This window comes from Macaca fascicularis, chromosome 9 (assembly GCF_037993035.2).
Source record: "Macaca fascicularis isolate 582-1 chromosome 9, T2T-MFA8v1.1".
NCBI lineage: Eukaryota > Metazoa > Chordata > Mammalia > Primates > Cercopithecidae > Macaca > Macaca fascicularis.
In genome coordinates, this window is record NC_088383.1 from 96,531,371 (window position 1) to 96,548,405 (window position 17,035).

Genomic DNA, 17,035 nt, shown 5'->3' on the forward strand with positions numbered 1-17,035 from the left:
CTGCTCCGCTGCAAGGTCTCGCTGGGGACCAGGGCTGGCGGAGCGCGCGCCCGCGAGTAGAGGCCGGGCCGGGGACCCCGCCCAGGCGGCGGCGGCCGGGTCCCCGAGGTTGAGCGCTGCTTGCGGAACCGACGGGGCGGAGAGGAGCGTGGCGGGAGGAGGAGTAGGAGAAGGGGGCTGGTCAAGGGAAGTGCGACGTGTCTGCGGAGCCTTTTTATACCTCCTTCCCGGGAGTCCGGCAGCCACTGCCGCCGCCACCGCCGCCGCCGCCGCCGTCCCTGCGTCCTTTGGTCTCTGCTCCCGGGACCCGGGCTCCGCCGCAGCCAACCAGCATGTCGGGGATCAAGAAGCAAAAGACGGTAGGCTTCCAGGCGCCGGCTTCCCTCCCCGCCACCGCGCTGCACGCGCCGACCCCCACCCTTCAATCCTCCGGCACTTGGGTCCCACCCTCCCCGGGATGGGGCGTCTGGAGGAGGACGAGGAGGAGGAGGAAGAGGAGGGCACGGAGGGAAGCAGGAGAAAGAGGCTCTGTGTGGAATTCCCGGGGCAGCCGTCGCCCTGCAGCCCCTCTCCACCCTGCGACTCTGGCAATCTGCGCTCCTTGGGGTCGCCACGCCCGCGAGAGACCTCCCGAGCTTCTCAAGTGGGTCTGGATCTAGATCCAGGACCAGGGACAGGAAATCCCCTTTCTTTCCCAGGAGCTCTTCCAGACCCGCCTTTTCTTCTGTAGGGTCTCGGAGCAGATCGAGCTGACTCCCTTCTGCCAGGTCTGGTCGCTGGGGTTTTGTCTATGGGAACTTCCTTGGAGTGGACTTTAATGACGGACTTTCATAGAGGAAACTGCAATTATCGAGGCAAACTGGAGGAAATAGCATTTCTACGCTGGCGGGATTTAGTCCTCTGGCTTGATTTCGGCATCGGGTGGCATCTCGAGTTCAGTAATGAGGGGTGAGGGTGCCCCTCGGTTTGGTGGAGTAAGATGAGGGGACTGTGTTGAGGAGACACAGTTTTACCCAGAATTAATAAGATGAGCTGTCCTCTTTTAATGGGAAATATGAGGGCGTGTCAAAGAGAAAAGTTTCTTTCCCAGCAACATGGGCACCTATAAATTTTGCATTCTTAAAAATGGCAGCAGTTCTATTTGTCAATTACACCCCAATAAAGCTGAAAAAAAAAACGGGAGCAGTAATCATAGACTCATAGAGTTGGATGGCGCCTTCTAGACAGCATTGGGGCCACGTCAGATGTGGTCAGCAAGCCTTGATAAAATCTCACTCAGCAGTCTGGCCGCTGAACATTCTATCTTCAGCCACCATCCTGCAAGCCTCAGGTGATTGTACTGGTTACTGAATGGGTTGATCTCTCTCTAGTGAGTAGACTTGCAACGGACACATAGTAGGTGCCTGATAAATGTTTATTCTTATATAATGTGAATTACCGAAATATCTTTGAGGTGTATTTGTGGTGGGCCAGGGAGATGTTTAAAAAAAAACAAAATATAAAGCCAAGAAGTGGGGAAGGAGTGTGGAGGGGCCATGCAGGACTGGAAGGGTCACTTGAGCAGCAAGAGAATAGGGTGGGGGCTCTGTGGCTTCCAGGGACCATACTGGACCAGCAGGAGGGTCCAGGGTGTAGGTGACATCAATTTGGGAAGGGACCTTCATCAAAATCCAGTTGCCTTTCTCAGGAGTAATTTTTAAGTGGGGGACTCTCAGCATTGTAACATATTTTTAAAATAATAAATGAAAATCACTTGTATTTTATTCCTATTTAATGTGATTAATTTCTGTAAAATCCTAAATAGTGTCTTCTAAATGGCAAGCCTCTGTGCCACTAGCTTTTTATATCAGTGGGGTTATAATTCACACTTTTCTGCTTGCATCAAGAATTCCTTCTCAGTTGTGATGGGGGGCTTTGTCAAGCCTTAGAAAAGGACGAGGTGGTCTCTCCTCTTGATGCCTCTGGTTGGCAGGAGCCCAGGAAGAGGAGGGTTTGAGAACAGGGTCATTACAAATCAATTGTAGGGGCTCTGTACAGTCAGAAGCAGTGAGAAATTTGAGGGCTGGAGGGTTTGGTTTTTGTATTTACACATTCTGAACCTTCTGTTTTTGGTTGGGTGGCTATATGTGTGTGTCTGTTTTAGACAACATTAAATGAACTCCTGAAACAGCTAACTGAAATGGAACTTTTCTGAATTTTGATTTAGTCTAACGCAGTTATAACCCATGTACCAAACCAAGTTCCCAAAAGGGCTAGATAGGTACTGTCGGTACTATTCACAGCAAGCCAGCTGTAAATGCATGTGGAATCTCTCAAGCTTTGAATGTTCATTCACAATGTGTTTTGAAACCTTACAGGCCAAAGCAAAATCTGTCCACTGTGTGACCTCTGAACTAATCAATTATTTGATAAGTAAGTATTGCTGACCTCACAAGCTAGCCTGGGAGTGACTGAGCTGATCTTTTATGGTCTTACAGGAATCATCACATCGTTTACTGCACTGTCAACAGAGGATAGTTAATTCACACAGCACCCACTACAGTAACTTCAAATATTTGTTGAGCACCTACTGTGTGCCAGGTGGTATACTGGGTGGGGTAGGGGGAAAGGGAGATACCTCTTTTCCAGGTTTTTTTGGCCACGCTCTCTGGACCACTCTAGGAAGAGGAGATAGTTTTGGTTTAAATGAAAGAGTGTAGGATGATTTTTTCATAAGCTGTAGAAAAAATAAATGAAGTGTTCTTTTATAAAGGAAGGTAGCACATTCCTTCTGTGCTATGCATCTTTACCATGGAAACCGAAGAAACAGCTACCGGTCACATTCATCCCTTCCACCCCTCACTTACCTCCAACCCTGGCTACCCTCCCACCCCCACTCCCTATAGGCACGCTTAGACACCCAGGAGAGGGAAAGGGACAGACTGCCTCTAGGGGACTGGAAAGAAGGGAAGGCAAAGGCCTGGGCCTTTCCTCTTACATCATTTCCTGGATTAACATTTTTCAAGGCCCACAGACAGTGCTGTTATGTTCTGGAGACACCCAATCTGAAAACATTGACTGAGATATTAAGTTATTTACGAAGGATCAAATAAGACAACAATTGGAAAGGAGTGAAAAGATACTGAAAACCACAGCGCTCTCCATAGATGTAAGGGATTATCAACCTTTTCCTTATTTATTTTCTTTCTTTTTTTTTCTTTGAGGCAGAGTCTCGCTCTGTCACCCAGGCTGGAGTGCAGTAGCCTGGCATGATCTTAGCTCACTGCAACCTCCGCCTCCCAGGTTCAAGTCATTCTCTTGCCCCAGCCTCCCAAGTAGCTGGGATTATAGGCACTGCCATCATGCCCTGCTAATTACCTTTTCCTTATTTTCAGAACTGTGTACAGTATAACATTATTTTTCTAGAAGTAGCTACTTTTTTTTTTTTTTTTTTGAGATGGAGTCTCACTCTGTCACCCAGTGCAGAGGAGTGATTTTGGCTCACTGCAACCTCCGCCTCCCAGGTTCAAGCAATTCTCCTGCCTCAGCCTCCTGAGTAGCTGGCACTACTGGTGTGTACCACCACGTCCAGGTAATTTTTATATTTTTAGTAGAGACGGGGTTTTGCCACATTAGTCAGGCTGGCATCGAACTCTTGACCTCAGGTGATTCACCCACCTTGACCTTCCAAAGTGCTGGGATTGCAGGCTTGAGCCACTGTACCCAGCTGGAAGTACTTACTTTTAAAACTGTATAAAGACACTACCTAAGGCAAGACATGAATTTCTAGATGAGTAACCACTGGAGGGAGGGAGAAACAAGCATTTCCTAGAGGCCAGACACTCAGACATACTGGATTTCATCTCATCCCCACAGTAGTTCTCATCTCAGGAAACAGCTTTGTCTTCAGGGGAGGAGAAATACCAGGGGCAGGGCGCTATTGAAATTCGAGTCTGTCCAGCATCAAAACTCACCCTCTTGCCCCGCCCCCGTACTTCTGTTTCAGGATGTAACTGCTTTGGCCTAAAGTTTTCTCATCTGTAAAATGTGGGTAATAATAAATTACCACTTACAATTGTGGTGAAAAGTAAATAACTTCTAAAAATTGTCTTACACAGTGCCAGACCCAGAGTTAGTGCTTCATATGCAGTAGTGATCTCATTTGTATTAAACTATACTGTCATGGTTTGGCATACCTAAAAAGAAAAAAAAGCACCCATCATACTGTTTTGAAGGCTCAGTAAATGACAACAGCCAGAGTATTTTTGTTTTGTTTTGAGACAGGCTGGAGTACAGTGGTGCTATAATGGGTCACTGCAGTCTCGACCTCCTGGGCTCAAGTGATCCTCCTGCCTCAGCCTCCCAAGTACCTGGTACTATAGGTGCACACCATCATGCCTGGCTAACTTTTAAAGTTTTTTTTTTTGTTGTTGTTGTTTGGTAGAGATGAGGTCTCACTATGTTGCTCTGGCCAGTCTTGAACTCCTGAGCTGAAGAGATCCTCCTGCCTTGGCCTCCCAAAGTATTAGGATTGTAGGCTTGAGCCACTGTGCTTGGCCAGCCAGAATACTTAATAAGGAAAAACAAATGAAGAAATATAGAGGTGACAATTTGAATTCTTATTGTGATAAGCTGGATAGAAGACACTGGTTGATGATTAGTGTAGAGATACCAGAGTATCGGTGAGTTTTTGCCAATAACTTTGGCCAAGAACGATAATCCATGCGTAAAGTAAATATTGGACTAACTTCTCTTCACCCTTCCTGTGCCTTCAACCATTCCTACATGTGCCTTAAAATTAGTGTTTCCCAATTCATGCCATCACCATTTATGAGATCATCTGTTTGGACTTCGGTGCAGTTAAAAGATAAATGTGGTTAACTCAGTTATATGTCTCTTTGAGATAATTGTCTTTGTCTTTTATCACTTTTCTCTTGATGCATGTGACTCTGTGGTTTGCTGAGGGGATAATTAGGCTTAGCTCTAATATGGAACCTTTAGGGAATTAGAGTCTGGGAAAGGCATCAATGATGTCAATCTCAGTCCTAGGCGATTTCTGTTTATTTCAAAATCTATCACTAAATAGTAATGGGCACTCATTAGTCTTTGTGTTTGGAAGTCTTAGGAAAATGCAGAAACTAAAGGTAAATCAACATAAATATAACACCAGCTCAACTGGTCTTTTAGCCCCTAGGTGATTTGTTCATATGACGCTTGAAACAGCTTATATGCCCAGCACCTGACATTGATCCTGGCACAGATTTCGATATTTCAATATTCGTTGAATGAATGAATGAGTAAATGGCTAGAGAATTCATTAGAGGATGTATTTGCCCTTAGGATCTATATTTTTTCCTAGAGTCCTCACTCTCCCCTCTTCTCTTTATGTGCTTGGTAATTTTTGACTGGGTATTTGTCATCACTGCTGAAAAATTACTTGCAGAGATTCTTTCAGGCCTAGGATGAACGACTTTGTTTTCAGAGAGGATTTACTTTTGTTTCTGCCAGGTGTCTGGCCCCACTCCTAGCCTAGGACTACTTTAACTTGAATTTGCCACTTTTTAAAGACTTAGGTGATATGAATTTCGATTGCTATTTTGTACATGAGGGCCAGATTGTGAATACAACTTCCCAGGGACCACCTCCCCTTTTATACTCACTTTCTATGCCAAGACAATTGTCCTTGCGGTCTCTCTGAGTGGGAGGTAGCTTTATTCTGGTTCACTCTTATTTTTAGAGTGTGGTGTTTAGGAGCCCAGCTTAAATTGAGGAAGACCTTTTTTTCTTTTCACCTGAGTGGGTTCTGGGCTTTAATTTCTGATCCACCTCTCTCAGTGAAGCTGTCAAAATCAGTTCATATATGCTCCTCTCAGCAAATATACCCTTATAAGGTAAAAGTGCTTCTCTGCTTACTTATGTCTTTGAGTTCTTGCTTTCTTCCAGATTTTGGCCTCATAGTTTCTTCCTATTTTGTCAGCTATTTGTTGTTTTAATTTTTAATGTTTTTTTTTTTTGTTGTTGTTGTTGTTGTTTTATTTTTGTTTTTAGATGGAATGTTGCTCTGTCACCCAGGCTCAAGTGCTGTGGTGTGATCTTGGCTCATTGCAACCTCTACCGCCCGAGTTCAAGCGATTCTCATGCCTCAGCCTCCCTAGTAGCTGGGATTACAGGTGTGCACCACCACACCCGGCTAATTTTTGTATTTTTAGTTGAGACAGGGTTTTACCATGTTAGCCAGGCTGGTCTCGAACTCCTGACCTCAAGTGATCCGTCTGCCTTGGCCTCCCAAAGTGCTGGGATTACAGGCATGAGCCACCATGCTTGTCCTATTGTTTTAAATTAGATTATTCTATATTATTACTAGCATTTGCAGTTATTTTCAGTGGAAGCATCAATCTGAATAACCTACCCATCACTCTGGAAACAGAAACCTCTACCCTTTCTAGATTCTGTGAATCATTAACATCTCCTATCATACCTTAGCAGACCTGTGCCACTCTCATAAAAGGAGTACTTTATGAACATGAACTCCAATCAAGTAGCTAGTCAAAAATCTTTGATTTAATCCCTTTTCCCTAGGATGTGCTACAGCGTGGAGTGCGGAGTGCTCACCTTATCTTGGTGGTCTCTGCCTATGCAGACATCCTTAGAGATGTGCATTGTCATGTCCAATCCTTAGTGTTGGTCCAATTCAAGTGCATTCTTGTCTAAAAGGCTCCTTCAGTTTCAACAACTCTCCTTCTTTTTTTTTTTTTTTTTTGAGACGGAGTCTTGCTCTGTCACCCAGGCTGGAGTGCAGTGGCCGGATCTCAGCTCACTGCAAGCTCCGCCTTCCGGGTTCACGCCATTCTCCTGCCTCAGCCTCCTGAGTAGCTGGGACTACAGGCGCCCGCCACCACGCCCGGCTAATTTTTTTTGTATTTTTAGTAGAGACGGGGTTTCACCATATTAGCCAGGATGGTCTCGATCTCCTGACCTCGTGATCCACCCGTCTTGGCCTCCCAAAGTGCTGGGATTACAGGCTTGAGCCACCGCGCCCGGCCTCTCCTTACTTCTTTCATGCTCTCCTGGGTACCCTGAGGTCGTTTTGTTGCTCCAGCACAACTCTGAGGTCGTGGGGGATGAATTTGGTGGGACTAGTTAAGGTCCTTGACATGTCCCCGCTACTCCCAGGAGTGTGGGAACTAGGTTCCTAGTTTGCTGTGACCATGCAGGGACTTGGAGAAGCTCTGGGGGGCTGCTGAATCCCACCCTCTTTTCCTCTGAGACCAGAAGCACATCCAATGCCCTCTCCTTTCAGAGTCCTCGGGGCTATTTGGCCTCCTTCTTCCAGATGCTCAGCACCAGGGGCAGGACACTACTCCCTGTTTCAGACTCCGACGGGTACCCAAGCTTGCTTTGCTTCTATTTTAATAAAGATTAAAGCTTTCCAGAAAGGTTAATTGGTTTATCATAGCATTGGATTTGTTATAAATTTTGTCTTCTTGTTCCTTTTTCCTGTCTTTTTGATCACCACATTTTTGAAAAATTTACAATAAATTGGCTGGGTGTGGTGGCTCATGCCTGTAATCCTAGCACTTTGAGAGGCTGAGGCGGGCGGATCACTTGAGCGAAGGAGTTTGAGACCAGCCTGGGCAACGTGGCAAAACCTCGTCTCTACAAAAATGCAAAAAATTAGCCAAGCATGGGTGGCGCAGGCCTGTAGTCCCAGCTACCCAGGAGGCTGAGGTGGGATCACCTGAGTATTAGAGGTCAAGGCTGCAGTCAGCCATGATCATGCCACTACACTCCAGCCTGGGTGACAGAGTGAGACCCTGTCTCACAAAAACCTCAAAAAACAAACAAACAATAAATTGGTGCACAAGATGAAAATATTTTTTCTCTGTGCAAAAGAGCCACTGTATTAAAACTTGAAATATAACTTGCCTCTGATGACACGTGCTGTATAAAATGGGTTCCATCAGTTGACTGATGTGACTTCCTTTAAAATCTTATCAGCATCCCTTTCTGCATTTCAAATTTACTACTGAAGTTGATTTTGCTATAATTGTTATCGTGCAAGCATGACTGTAATATAAGCATGACAAACTCAATCTGTGTAGCATCAATATTAACTTTTGGCAATAAAAGCAGATAGCCTGTGACAATAAAGATTTTTTTAAAACAGTTACATAAATATATTATGTCAAATGCTGCATCATTAATAGTGATAATTTCTCTGCTAGTCAATAGTTGATTAAATGTCTAGTTAACACCTGCTTTATGTTTTATTATTGATTTATTATGAAAAGTATTGATTTTTATCCACCAAGCATCTATATCCAGTCTCATACCATAATTACTTTTTAAAAAAAATTTTATGTTGGGTGTGTGCTTTTAAAGTCATTTGTAGACTTTATGGATTTAAACCACCTAGAAGAAAATCTGAGATTTTATCCCTATAAACTATTCATCTACACCCTCCTCCAATCATTATTAATTTATGAATAATTCATGCCTTCCCAATTTCCAGCAAAGTCAGCAACTCAAGCGTTAGTGATAATTTTATTTTCATACATTTGCTAGTGTTAAAAATATGAATTAACTTTTTGGCCCTCTGCTGGGGGTCCCATGTGTATTACTTTGTTTCCTTAAGGTCTCTAAAATCTTTTCGTTTTTCAGTTCCTGTGAAAATCCTCACTTATATATTTGTTTACCTCACTCACTCAACAATATTTATTGAATGACCAAACCAGGATCTCTATTTGTCATAATTAGCAATAGCTACCAAAGCCTTATATTCTTTAATTATAGTTTTTAGTCTATTCACTGTCTTTAAGTCTATTCTAAACACAGCATTTGCCTTTTTTAATTGAAGCACTCCATCCACACCTTTATATTTATCAATGTTCTGCCCAGTAAGTCTTTCAGTGGCCTTGAGCTAAAAGCAATAAAATTCCCAGCTGACTTTTCTTATGTTTCCTCATTCATTTTTCCACTAAGTTGAACATTATTTACTCTATATTAAGGCTGTCTCTACTTAAAAAGTGAGTGTGTGTGTGTGTTTAAAAGTAATTCTAGTATTTTTGAAGGAAAGGAAAATTAAGAGCTCACTTTTAAGCCCTTTATATGACAGTTGATATACAGCGTTAAGAGCTGTGCCAGGCTCTATGGCCATTCTTTGGATTGACTGGGTGGGGATACTACTACTGAGCTAGAACTCTAATTACCCAGCCACACACTTATCACTTCTTTCTTTATGACATGCTCTTTGAAAGTGGCCCTGCCCATTTTCTATAGCTTTATTTCCTCTTTCATTCAACAAGAAATGTTTGCCATAAACAAAACTTCCTCCCAGTTGGTTTATTACATTCTGACTTAGCTTTAGCATTTTATTGTGGCATTCTGGGGACGGAAAATACAGACCAAAAAGCAGTATTTGAAAGATGTTACTTGACTATTGTGAAATACTTTTGATTGGCTGTACTGTTTCTCTTTAGAAAATTAAACCCTTTCCCACCTCACTCAGTCTTCCTTAAACCTTCTCAAATGGTTGAATTGTTTTTATCAAAAAAAGGGATGCCATTGATTAGATAGCATGCGATGCAGATAAAGTTGTATTCAGTAAAGGCTGGACCAAGTTCAGTTATACACCAAAGCCTCAGTTCAGTTTTACCTCTAAATCCATCCATTTCCATTGCTTCCTAAGTTCACAAAGTTCTATGAAGTCGATTATAGTAACCATGTGTGGTCTTCCCAGGAACTAAATTGCTGACTCCCAATAGAGTGTTTTCCTAAATTATATGAGTAATTATGGCTCTTGGGCCATTGCGTCACTAGTAAAACAATGTTTTGAGTAGTTACTAAAAAATAACCAAATCATAACTAAAATAGTTTTTCATTTGACCTTTGTGTTTAAGTTAGCCAACAGAATAAGAAGACATCAAATAAAGCCTAGACATAAAAATTCCGATTGTGGAATGTGCGAATTTATCTGAAGTTTCTTTTTTTAGAGCATGTTTTGTTAGAAAATTCCTACTCTGTTGTATTCTGTTCATTGCCATGATTTATTGAGCACTGACCTGTACGTTAACTCACCGACTCTTCACCATCTCACGAAGCAAGTTGTGAATAAATAGTCTGAAGGGAGTTCATTTAACTGAAATGGGTCTTTAGAGAGTTACCCACAGGAGAAGTTAGAATCTTACTAGCTTCTCTGTGGTTAATAAGATGTTTATTTCATAGAGGCAATGAGACTTCATGCTATGTAGCCAACACAGCTAGATTAGGTAACTAGTAATGTATTACTGTTTCATTTATAATATATCTGGCAGCTGTCTACTGCTATTATCTCAAGATAATAATAATGAATTCTGTTGAGAAACATTCCCCAGCACTTTTATTAAAAAAGAGTAAGTGGCATAAATTAGCAAATACATGTTACCCTCACTCTCACACGCATTTCTTTCTTTATGGTAACATAAGGTGAATAATTGGAAAATAAATGTTATTTGTTCTCAGACTCAACCTGTAATAGTTTTTATTGCCTAGCCTTATGGCTATGTCAATATTCTGCAAAAATGAACAGAATAATTTGTTTCTGCTAAAGCTGCCATACTTGAGCCAAGTTGTAATTATTAATATGATGTAGGTAAAAAAAAAAAAAAAGAAACTAGAGCACGAGTGCATTTTTCACATAAAAATTTGACCCAGTTCAAGGTCGACGCTTAAGGAGGTTGTCAACCGATCAATGAGGAGTGCCTAGAAATAATGGGATTGTAAAAGGTATGTTCTTTACTGTTTGGAAGAAAGATTTGGGAGCATAGTCTCCTTCTAACACAGAGGTAAGGGGAGTCCAAGTTTTTCAGCAATCCTGGGCTAGTATTTCAGCGATAGGTACTAGGAAGGTTCATATTCCCGTTCCCAGGAGATGATTGTATAAAAGGATGGAGCACACACACACTCATGCTGAGGAGAGCAGCATTGGCTGGGTGTATTTCAGGGGATGAAATTGAAGTCTTTTACTGGAGAGGAGCTGCAGTATATCCATTAAATAAAAAGAATCATCGCGACTGCATAGAAATTGAATCACAGAATTTGTGTCTTCACAGTGGGATACAAAATTCTGTCTAAAGGATGTGTTGTCTCTGCATAGTTAGCCACATTTAGGGAATGGAAAAATCTGGGTCATCATAAATACCCGGTTTCTTCCATTTTCTTCTTGGTGTTGAGGCTATGACTCAGAAAGCCTTTTACACATCACACTATGTTATCAATCCTTGTTGACATAATAACATCCCTTGGGATTCAGGAAGGCACCTTGTGTACCCAATAGGGTTCCCCAAATTGAAGAAAGAAACAAGCATTTGTCCAGGGACTATCTGTACAGTATCCCATTTCATCCTCACAGTAACCTATGAAGTAGTTCTTGTCCCTATTTTATAGTAGAGAACTCTGAAGCTTGTAGAGGCTAAGTAACTTGCCGCAGGATGCATAACCCTAAATGGCAGAGCTGGAACACAAGTCCCATGTTTTCAACCATTCTTTTTTTTCTTCAGTTAAAATAATATATAATGGATAATATGACTGTGAGAATGCAAAAGGATCTTTTGATCACTTAAACATGCATTTTAATTTTATCTTTGCAGACTAAAAGGATGATGCAGGCACTTTGAAAGGGATTTCCTTAGGGGCTTTTTGGCATGTTGTGTAATCTTTAGAAGATGCAGATTTTAGCAAATGCTGTTAAAAGGCAATAAATGTTAGTTTGGATGAGGCTCTGCGGCCAGTTTTAGGAACAGTAGTCTTTGGAATTGAACCCAACATTTCACCTTAAGAATACAAGGCTTCAGTGTTCTAGTGGGTGAATGCATACACTCAAGAATAAGTGTTTTTAGAAATAATTGCAGCGACTTACACATAACTCTAGACCCAGCCTTGTTCATTATGTGAGTGCTGCACAGTCGAGCATTCATGAGTTACAAATTCATGAGTTCCCAAAGCCCCACAGGCCTGTTCTCTGGATGTACTAGATTTCATCAGCATTTCCATTGCTCAGCACAGAATTTTAATATTTGTGATTCAGGGAGATTGTTTTATATATACAGCCTAATAATGAGAACCAATTAGAAAATATATAAAGAAAATACAGAGAGGTAGCAAAGTACAGCCTACAGTGGAACACCAACAGGGCTAGTGTTAGGAGGGGCAGCTGAAACCTGGGTTGAACACTATAATTGTGTGGCTTTGAGCATCTTCTAATTGCAGTTACACATTTCAGGAGACTCAATTTTATGCATGTGGTATTGCCATAAGGGTAATTGCTACCTCCCTGTATTATAGCGGAGTTCCTCTGGGCATGCATAATACCTTTCTTTCATCATGCTCATCAAGACTTATTCATACGTTGTTATCAATTATCCTAGTAGCTCTACATAATAGGTAGTTACAAGTATTACAAATCATAGATTAGGCCACTAAAATAAAGAAATGAGGTAAATTCCCTGCAGTCTTCTTGTGGGGCAATGTAATAGTAGAGACCACGAGTTTGCCAAGTTCGGTGGCTGATTCCCATGTTTTGTCTGGGATATTGGGATGATATTTGGAATGAAGGGTTTCGTATTTGGATTGCACCAAGTTAACTGTGTGCTGCGAAACATTATATGGCTTCATTTTCATTGGGAGAACTAATGATATAAATGATGTAACATATGAATTAAGTGATTTAGCTAATTACACATATTTTTGGATGCTTCTAAAAAACTAATATGTGATCCTTGAAGTACAGAAAGTTGTACATTCAAGGTTTTCTACCCTTTTTGTGTGTGTTTTATTTTAATGAGGACTACACCATTTCTTTCCTGTAAGTTCATCCTGGATTACCTTTTTATATCCATTAAACATAGAAATTCTGAAGCCATGTCTGCCTACATGTCATCTTGATTGCCTGTGTGAACAGTTGCAGATCAAATGTAGAAGCAGTTACTATTTAAAAAAAAAAAGGTGTTATAGACCAAGGGTTGAGGAAAGAGAAAGATGCAGTGACAATGAGATACCTTGGGGGAAACGAGCCTTTAGACCAGGGGTTAGCAAACCATATCCTGTGAGCCAAACCACAGTCACCTGCCTGTTTTGGTAGGCCTATAAGCTAGGAATGGTTTTTACATTTTTTAAAAAGACTGATGGGGAAAAGTCAAAGGAAAATGATATTTTGTGGTATGAAAAGTACATGAAATTAAAATTTTAGTGTCTGTAAATAAAACTTTTGAAACACCATGCTTATTCATTTGCATACTATGGCTGCTTTTACAGCAAGGATGGATATTTCTGTGTGGCCTGCAAGGCTGAGAATGTATACTATCTGATCCTTTAAGAAAAATTTGCCACCTCCCGCTATATACAGTGGGAGCCAGTGTTCAGTTGGAAGATGCTTAGACCCATGGCCTGTCAGCATGTAACTCTATGTGTCTGAATTCAGAGAGCTGAGTACTAGCTGTACTTCATGACCCCCATTGAACTGTGTTTGGTGTATTGTCATTGTTTTGGTAAAACATTATTTTTTTAAAGCTCTGTGGAACTCACTATTGTGTCTACCGTAATGATATTATTCAGATTATTTATTAATTACAACATTCCCTTTATAAATATCTCTGGAATTTTCTTTATTTTTGTTTTTGTAGAGACGGGTCTCCCTATGTTGCCCAGGCTGGTCTCGTACTCCTGACCTCAAGCGATCCTCCCACCTTGGCCTCCTAAAGTGCTGGGATTACAGGCGTGAGCCACTGTGCCCAGCCTGGGATTTTCTTTATATTCTCTTTATAAAAATACATAGGGAGACATTTCTGTCTAGTTTTACTATGAGAAGGGTTATATTTTTCTGAGCTCTGTGTGTGTGTTTGTGTGTGTATGTATTTGTGTGTGTGTGTGTGTGTGTGTGTGTGTGTCTAATTCCTTTGGGAATTTTGGGACCATCCAGGTTTTCCCCCTCAAGATGCCTGCCAGAAAGCTCAGAAGTGAATTTTTGGCTTACTTTTTTTTTTTTTTTTTTTTTTGCACCAGCTTTATGCTTGGTACCACTTCATTTTATGTCCCTGGGTTGTTCTCTTTCCCTTTTCTTGTCCACTTCTGATTCATGAGTTTTTGCTATGCTTTATGAATCTCCTAAGTCACTAAATACTTTTAGGAACTCTACAGAACATTAAAATATAAAATTAATGGTAAGACATATTTGAATTTTTGTTCTAGAAGGTCCCAGAGCTCTCCTTTACCATTCTACCTCAGAGAGCCCTTTTCCTTCTACCTGTTATCTTGGGACTATCCAGGGCTCTATGCCTGCATTGCCTAGAGCCAGTCCATGAAGTGCTCATTGAGTGTTTTGTAGTGTAATGTTCTACCCTTCCTGCAAGCTTACAAATCAACCCCTTCGAGACTGATAAAGAGAGAGCAGAGGTTCTTTAGTATCTAGAATCCAGAGAAGTCAGGAAGGTTGTGAACTTGGATGGGTAAAAAAAATTTTTTTTTTTTTTTTTTTTTTTTTTTTTTTTTTTTAAGCTGAAGTCTTGCTCTGTTACCCAGTCTGAAGTTCAGTGGTACAATCTCGGCTCACTGCAACCTCCACCTTCCATGTTCAAGCGATTCTCCTGCCTCAGCCCTCTGAGTAGCTGGGATTACAGGTGTGCGCCACCACACTCGGCTAATTTTTTATATTTTTGGTAGAGACGGGGTTTCACCATGTTGGCCAGACTGGTCTTGAACTCCTGGTCTCAAGTGATCCTCCTGCCTAGGCCTCCCAAAGTGCTGGGATTACAGGTATCAGTCACCGTGCCCAGCAGTAAAATTTTTTTATAACTTGTAACAGAAATGTAGCATTTTCTTTTCTTTCTTTTTTTTTTTTTTTGAGACGGAGTCTCGCTCTGTCGCCCAGGCTGGAGTGCAGTGGCCGGATCTCAGCTCACTGCAAGCTCCACCTCCCGGGTTCACGCCATTCTCCGGCCTCAGCCTCCCGAGTAGCTGGGACTACAGGCGCCTGCCACCTCACCCGGCTAATTTTTTGCGTTTTTTAGTAGAGACGGGGTTTCACCGTGTTAGCCAGGATGGTCTCGATTTCCTGACCTCGTGATCCACCCGTCTCAGCCTACCAAAGTGCTGGGATTACAGGCTTGAGCCACCGCGCGCCTGGCCCCTGAAATGTAGCATCTTCTTCAGTTATGAAGACAGGCAACAAACCGCAGCAATATTAGCAATACTTGTGACTGTGTCACCAGCAGAAACCACAGATACTTTAATATCAAATTATATTGTTGTAGATGTTGCAAAATATCTGTGCTCTTTATTACTAGAAAAATTAAGATATATAAAAAGATCTATAAAAGAGTTATAAAAATACTTCAAAATTAAGATTATAGCTGTCTACCTAGACAGCTAGTTCGTGTTATTTAATACATTGCTAAAGAAGCATATTTATTACTGTGCTATAATTTTTTTTTTTTTTTTTTTTTTTGAGACGGAGTCTCGCTCTGTCGCCCAGGCTGAAGTGCAGTGGCCGCATCTCAGCTCACTGCAAGCTCCGCCTCCCGGGTCTATGCCATTCTCCTGCCTCAGCCTCCCGAGTAGCTGGGACTACAGGCGCCCGCCACCTCACCCGGCTAGTTTTTTGTATTTTTTAGTAGAGACGGGGTTTCACCGTATTTAGCCAGGCTGGTCTCGATCTCCTGACCTTGTGATCCGCCCGTCTCGGCCTCCCAAAGTGCTGGGATTACAGGCTTGAGCCACCGCGCCCGGCCTTACTGTGCTATAATTTTTAAAAAGCATTTTGTTACTGTAATTCTTTTTATTTTATTGGCAATCCTTTGTGTTTTATGCATTTAAAAACACTTTTCTGAGAGGGGATCCATAGGCGACCATAGGGGTTTTTGACTCAAAAAAGGATAAGAAACCTCCATGCATGGGTGTGCCCACAGGCATGTATGCACACACAGACACAGATACACAATTTTTACATAAGATTTCAAAGAGTTATAGACTCCTCTTACAAGACCTATGTCTAGGAACTGCAGTTTGAGATCTTATGCCCTATTGGCTAAAATTCAAAATAGCAGGCCCTAAGAGGGAGAGCCTTTATTTTGTTGTCTTTTTAAAACACTGTTCAAATGAATCTTTTTTACTAATGACTTAAAACACCCTCTTAGTTATAGCATTAGCACTGGCTGCTATCATTTAGTATTACCTCTTCTATAAAACAAGGAATGTATATATACTTATGAAATCATTCTCTTGGTTTATACCATATCAACTAGATATTTGTCAGTGAAAAATTGAAAATCTACCTCTTCACCCTCTTTGAACTGTAGTTTGCATTAAAAAGGTTTGCATATTTGAATTTTCAAAACTTGATATGTGTGTATTTCGTAAGTTTGGAATTGGATACAAAGTACAAATATTACTGTAAGTTAATGACATAATCCCTTTTGTATTATTCTGTGTCTTGAGTGGTTTTGTTGCTGTAAGTCAAGCATATTTATTATTCATGTATAGAGGAGCCAAGGTTCATTTGAGAATGTAATTTTGTGCTAATAGATTGTGTTGTAAGTCCCTGGTTAGGATTTACTTACACCTGCATGGGTTTTATGCTTCCCTCTGTTCCATTCATTACGCTGCTATTCTGAATGCATCTCTTAATTTAGTGAGATCTGGGTGCGAACTTAGAGATGATGTAGTCCAGTTTTTCTCCACCCTGCTAAGCTTCACAAAATATTGATGCCTGGACCGCACTCCTAGTGAATCTGATTGAATGGATCTGTGTTGGGGAATGGAGGCAGTCTTCCAAAAAACCAACTGCAAGGTTTCTTGGTTCAGCCAGGCTTCAGAATCTCAGCCTAGCCTAATTCCTTCCCCATGCAATTGAGAGCATTGTAACATGCCTGAGGGCCGCTGGCTAGTTAGTAACAGATGAGTTTTCTCTACTTCAGAAAGCTATTTTCCCCTTCCAGATTTTTTTTTTTTTAAATGTAAAGCCATTTCCCAGCCATTGCAGTCTTCTGTGGTCACTGCATTCCTCATGGAATATTTAAGATTAAAT

General features: G+C 41.5%; 1 protein-coding gene across 4 annotated transcripts in view; it reads left to right on the forward strand.

The window, feature by feature from the left end:
* The first annotated feature begins 240 nt into the window (after positions 1-240).
* PAPSS2 (3'-phosphoadenosine 5'-phosphosulfate synthase 2) overlaps positions 241-17,035 on the forward strand; it is an 89,535-nt gene continuing 72,740 nt past the window's right edge. Inside the window, exon 1 of one of the 4 annotated variants that reach the window (XM_005565877.5) lies at positions 241-359. In XM_005565877.5, the coding sequence (XP_005565934.1) occupies positions 333-359 (27 nt within the window). In that variant the 5' untranslated portion in view covers positions 241-332. Of the gene's footprint in view, positions 360-483; positions 768-1,292; positions 1,396-17,035 lie in introns of those variants that run through there. The other 3 variants (XM_074002158.1, XM_074002159.1, XM_074002160.1) reach the window with 3 other exon arrangements.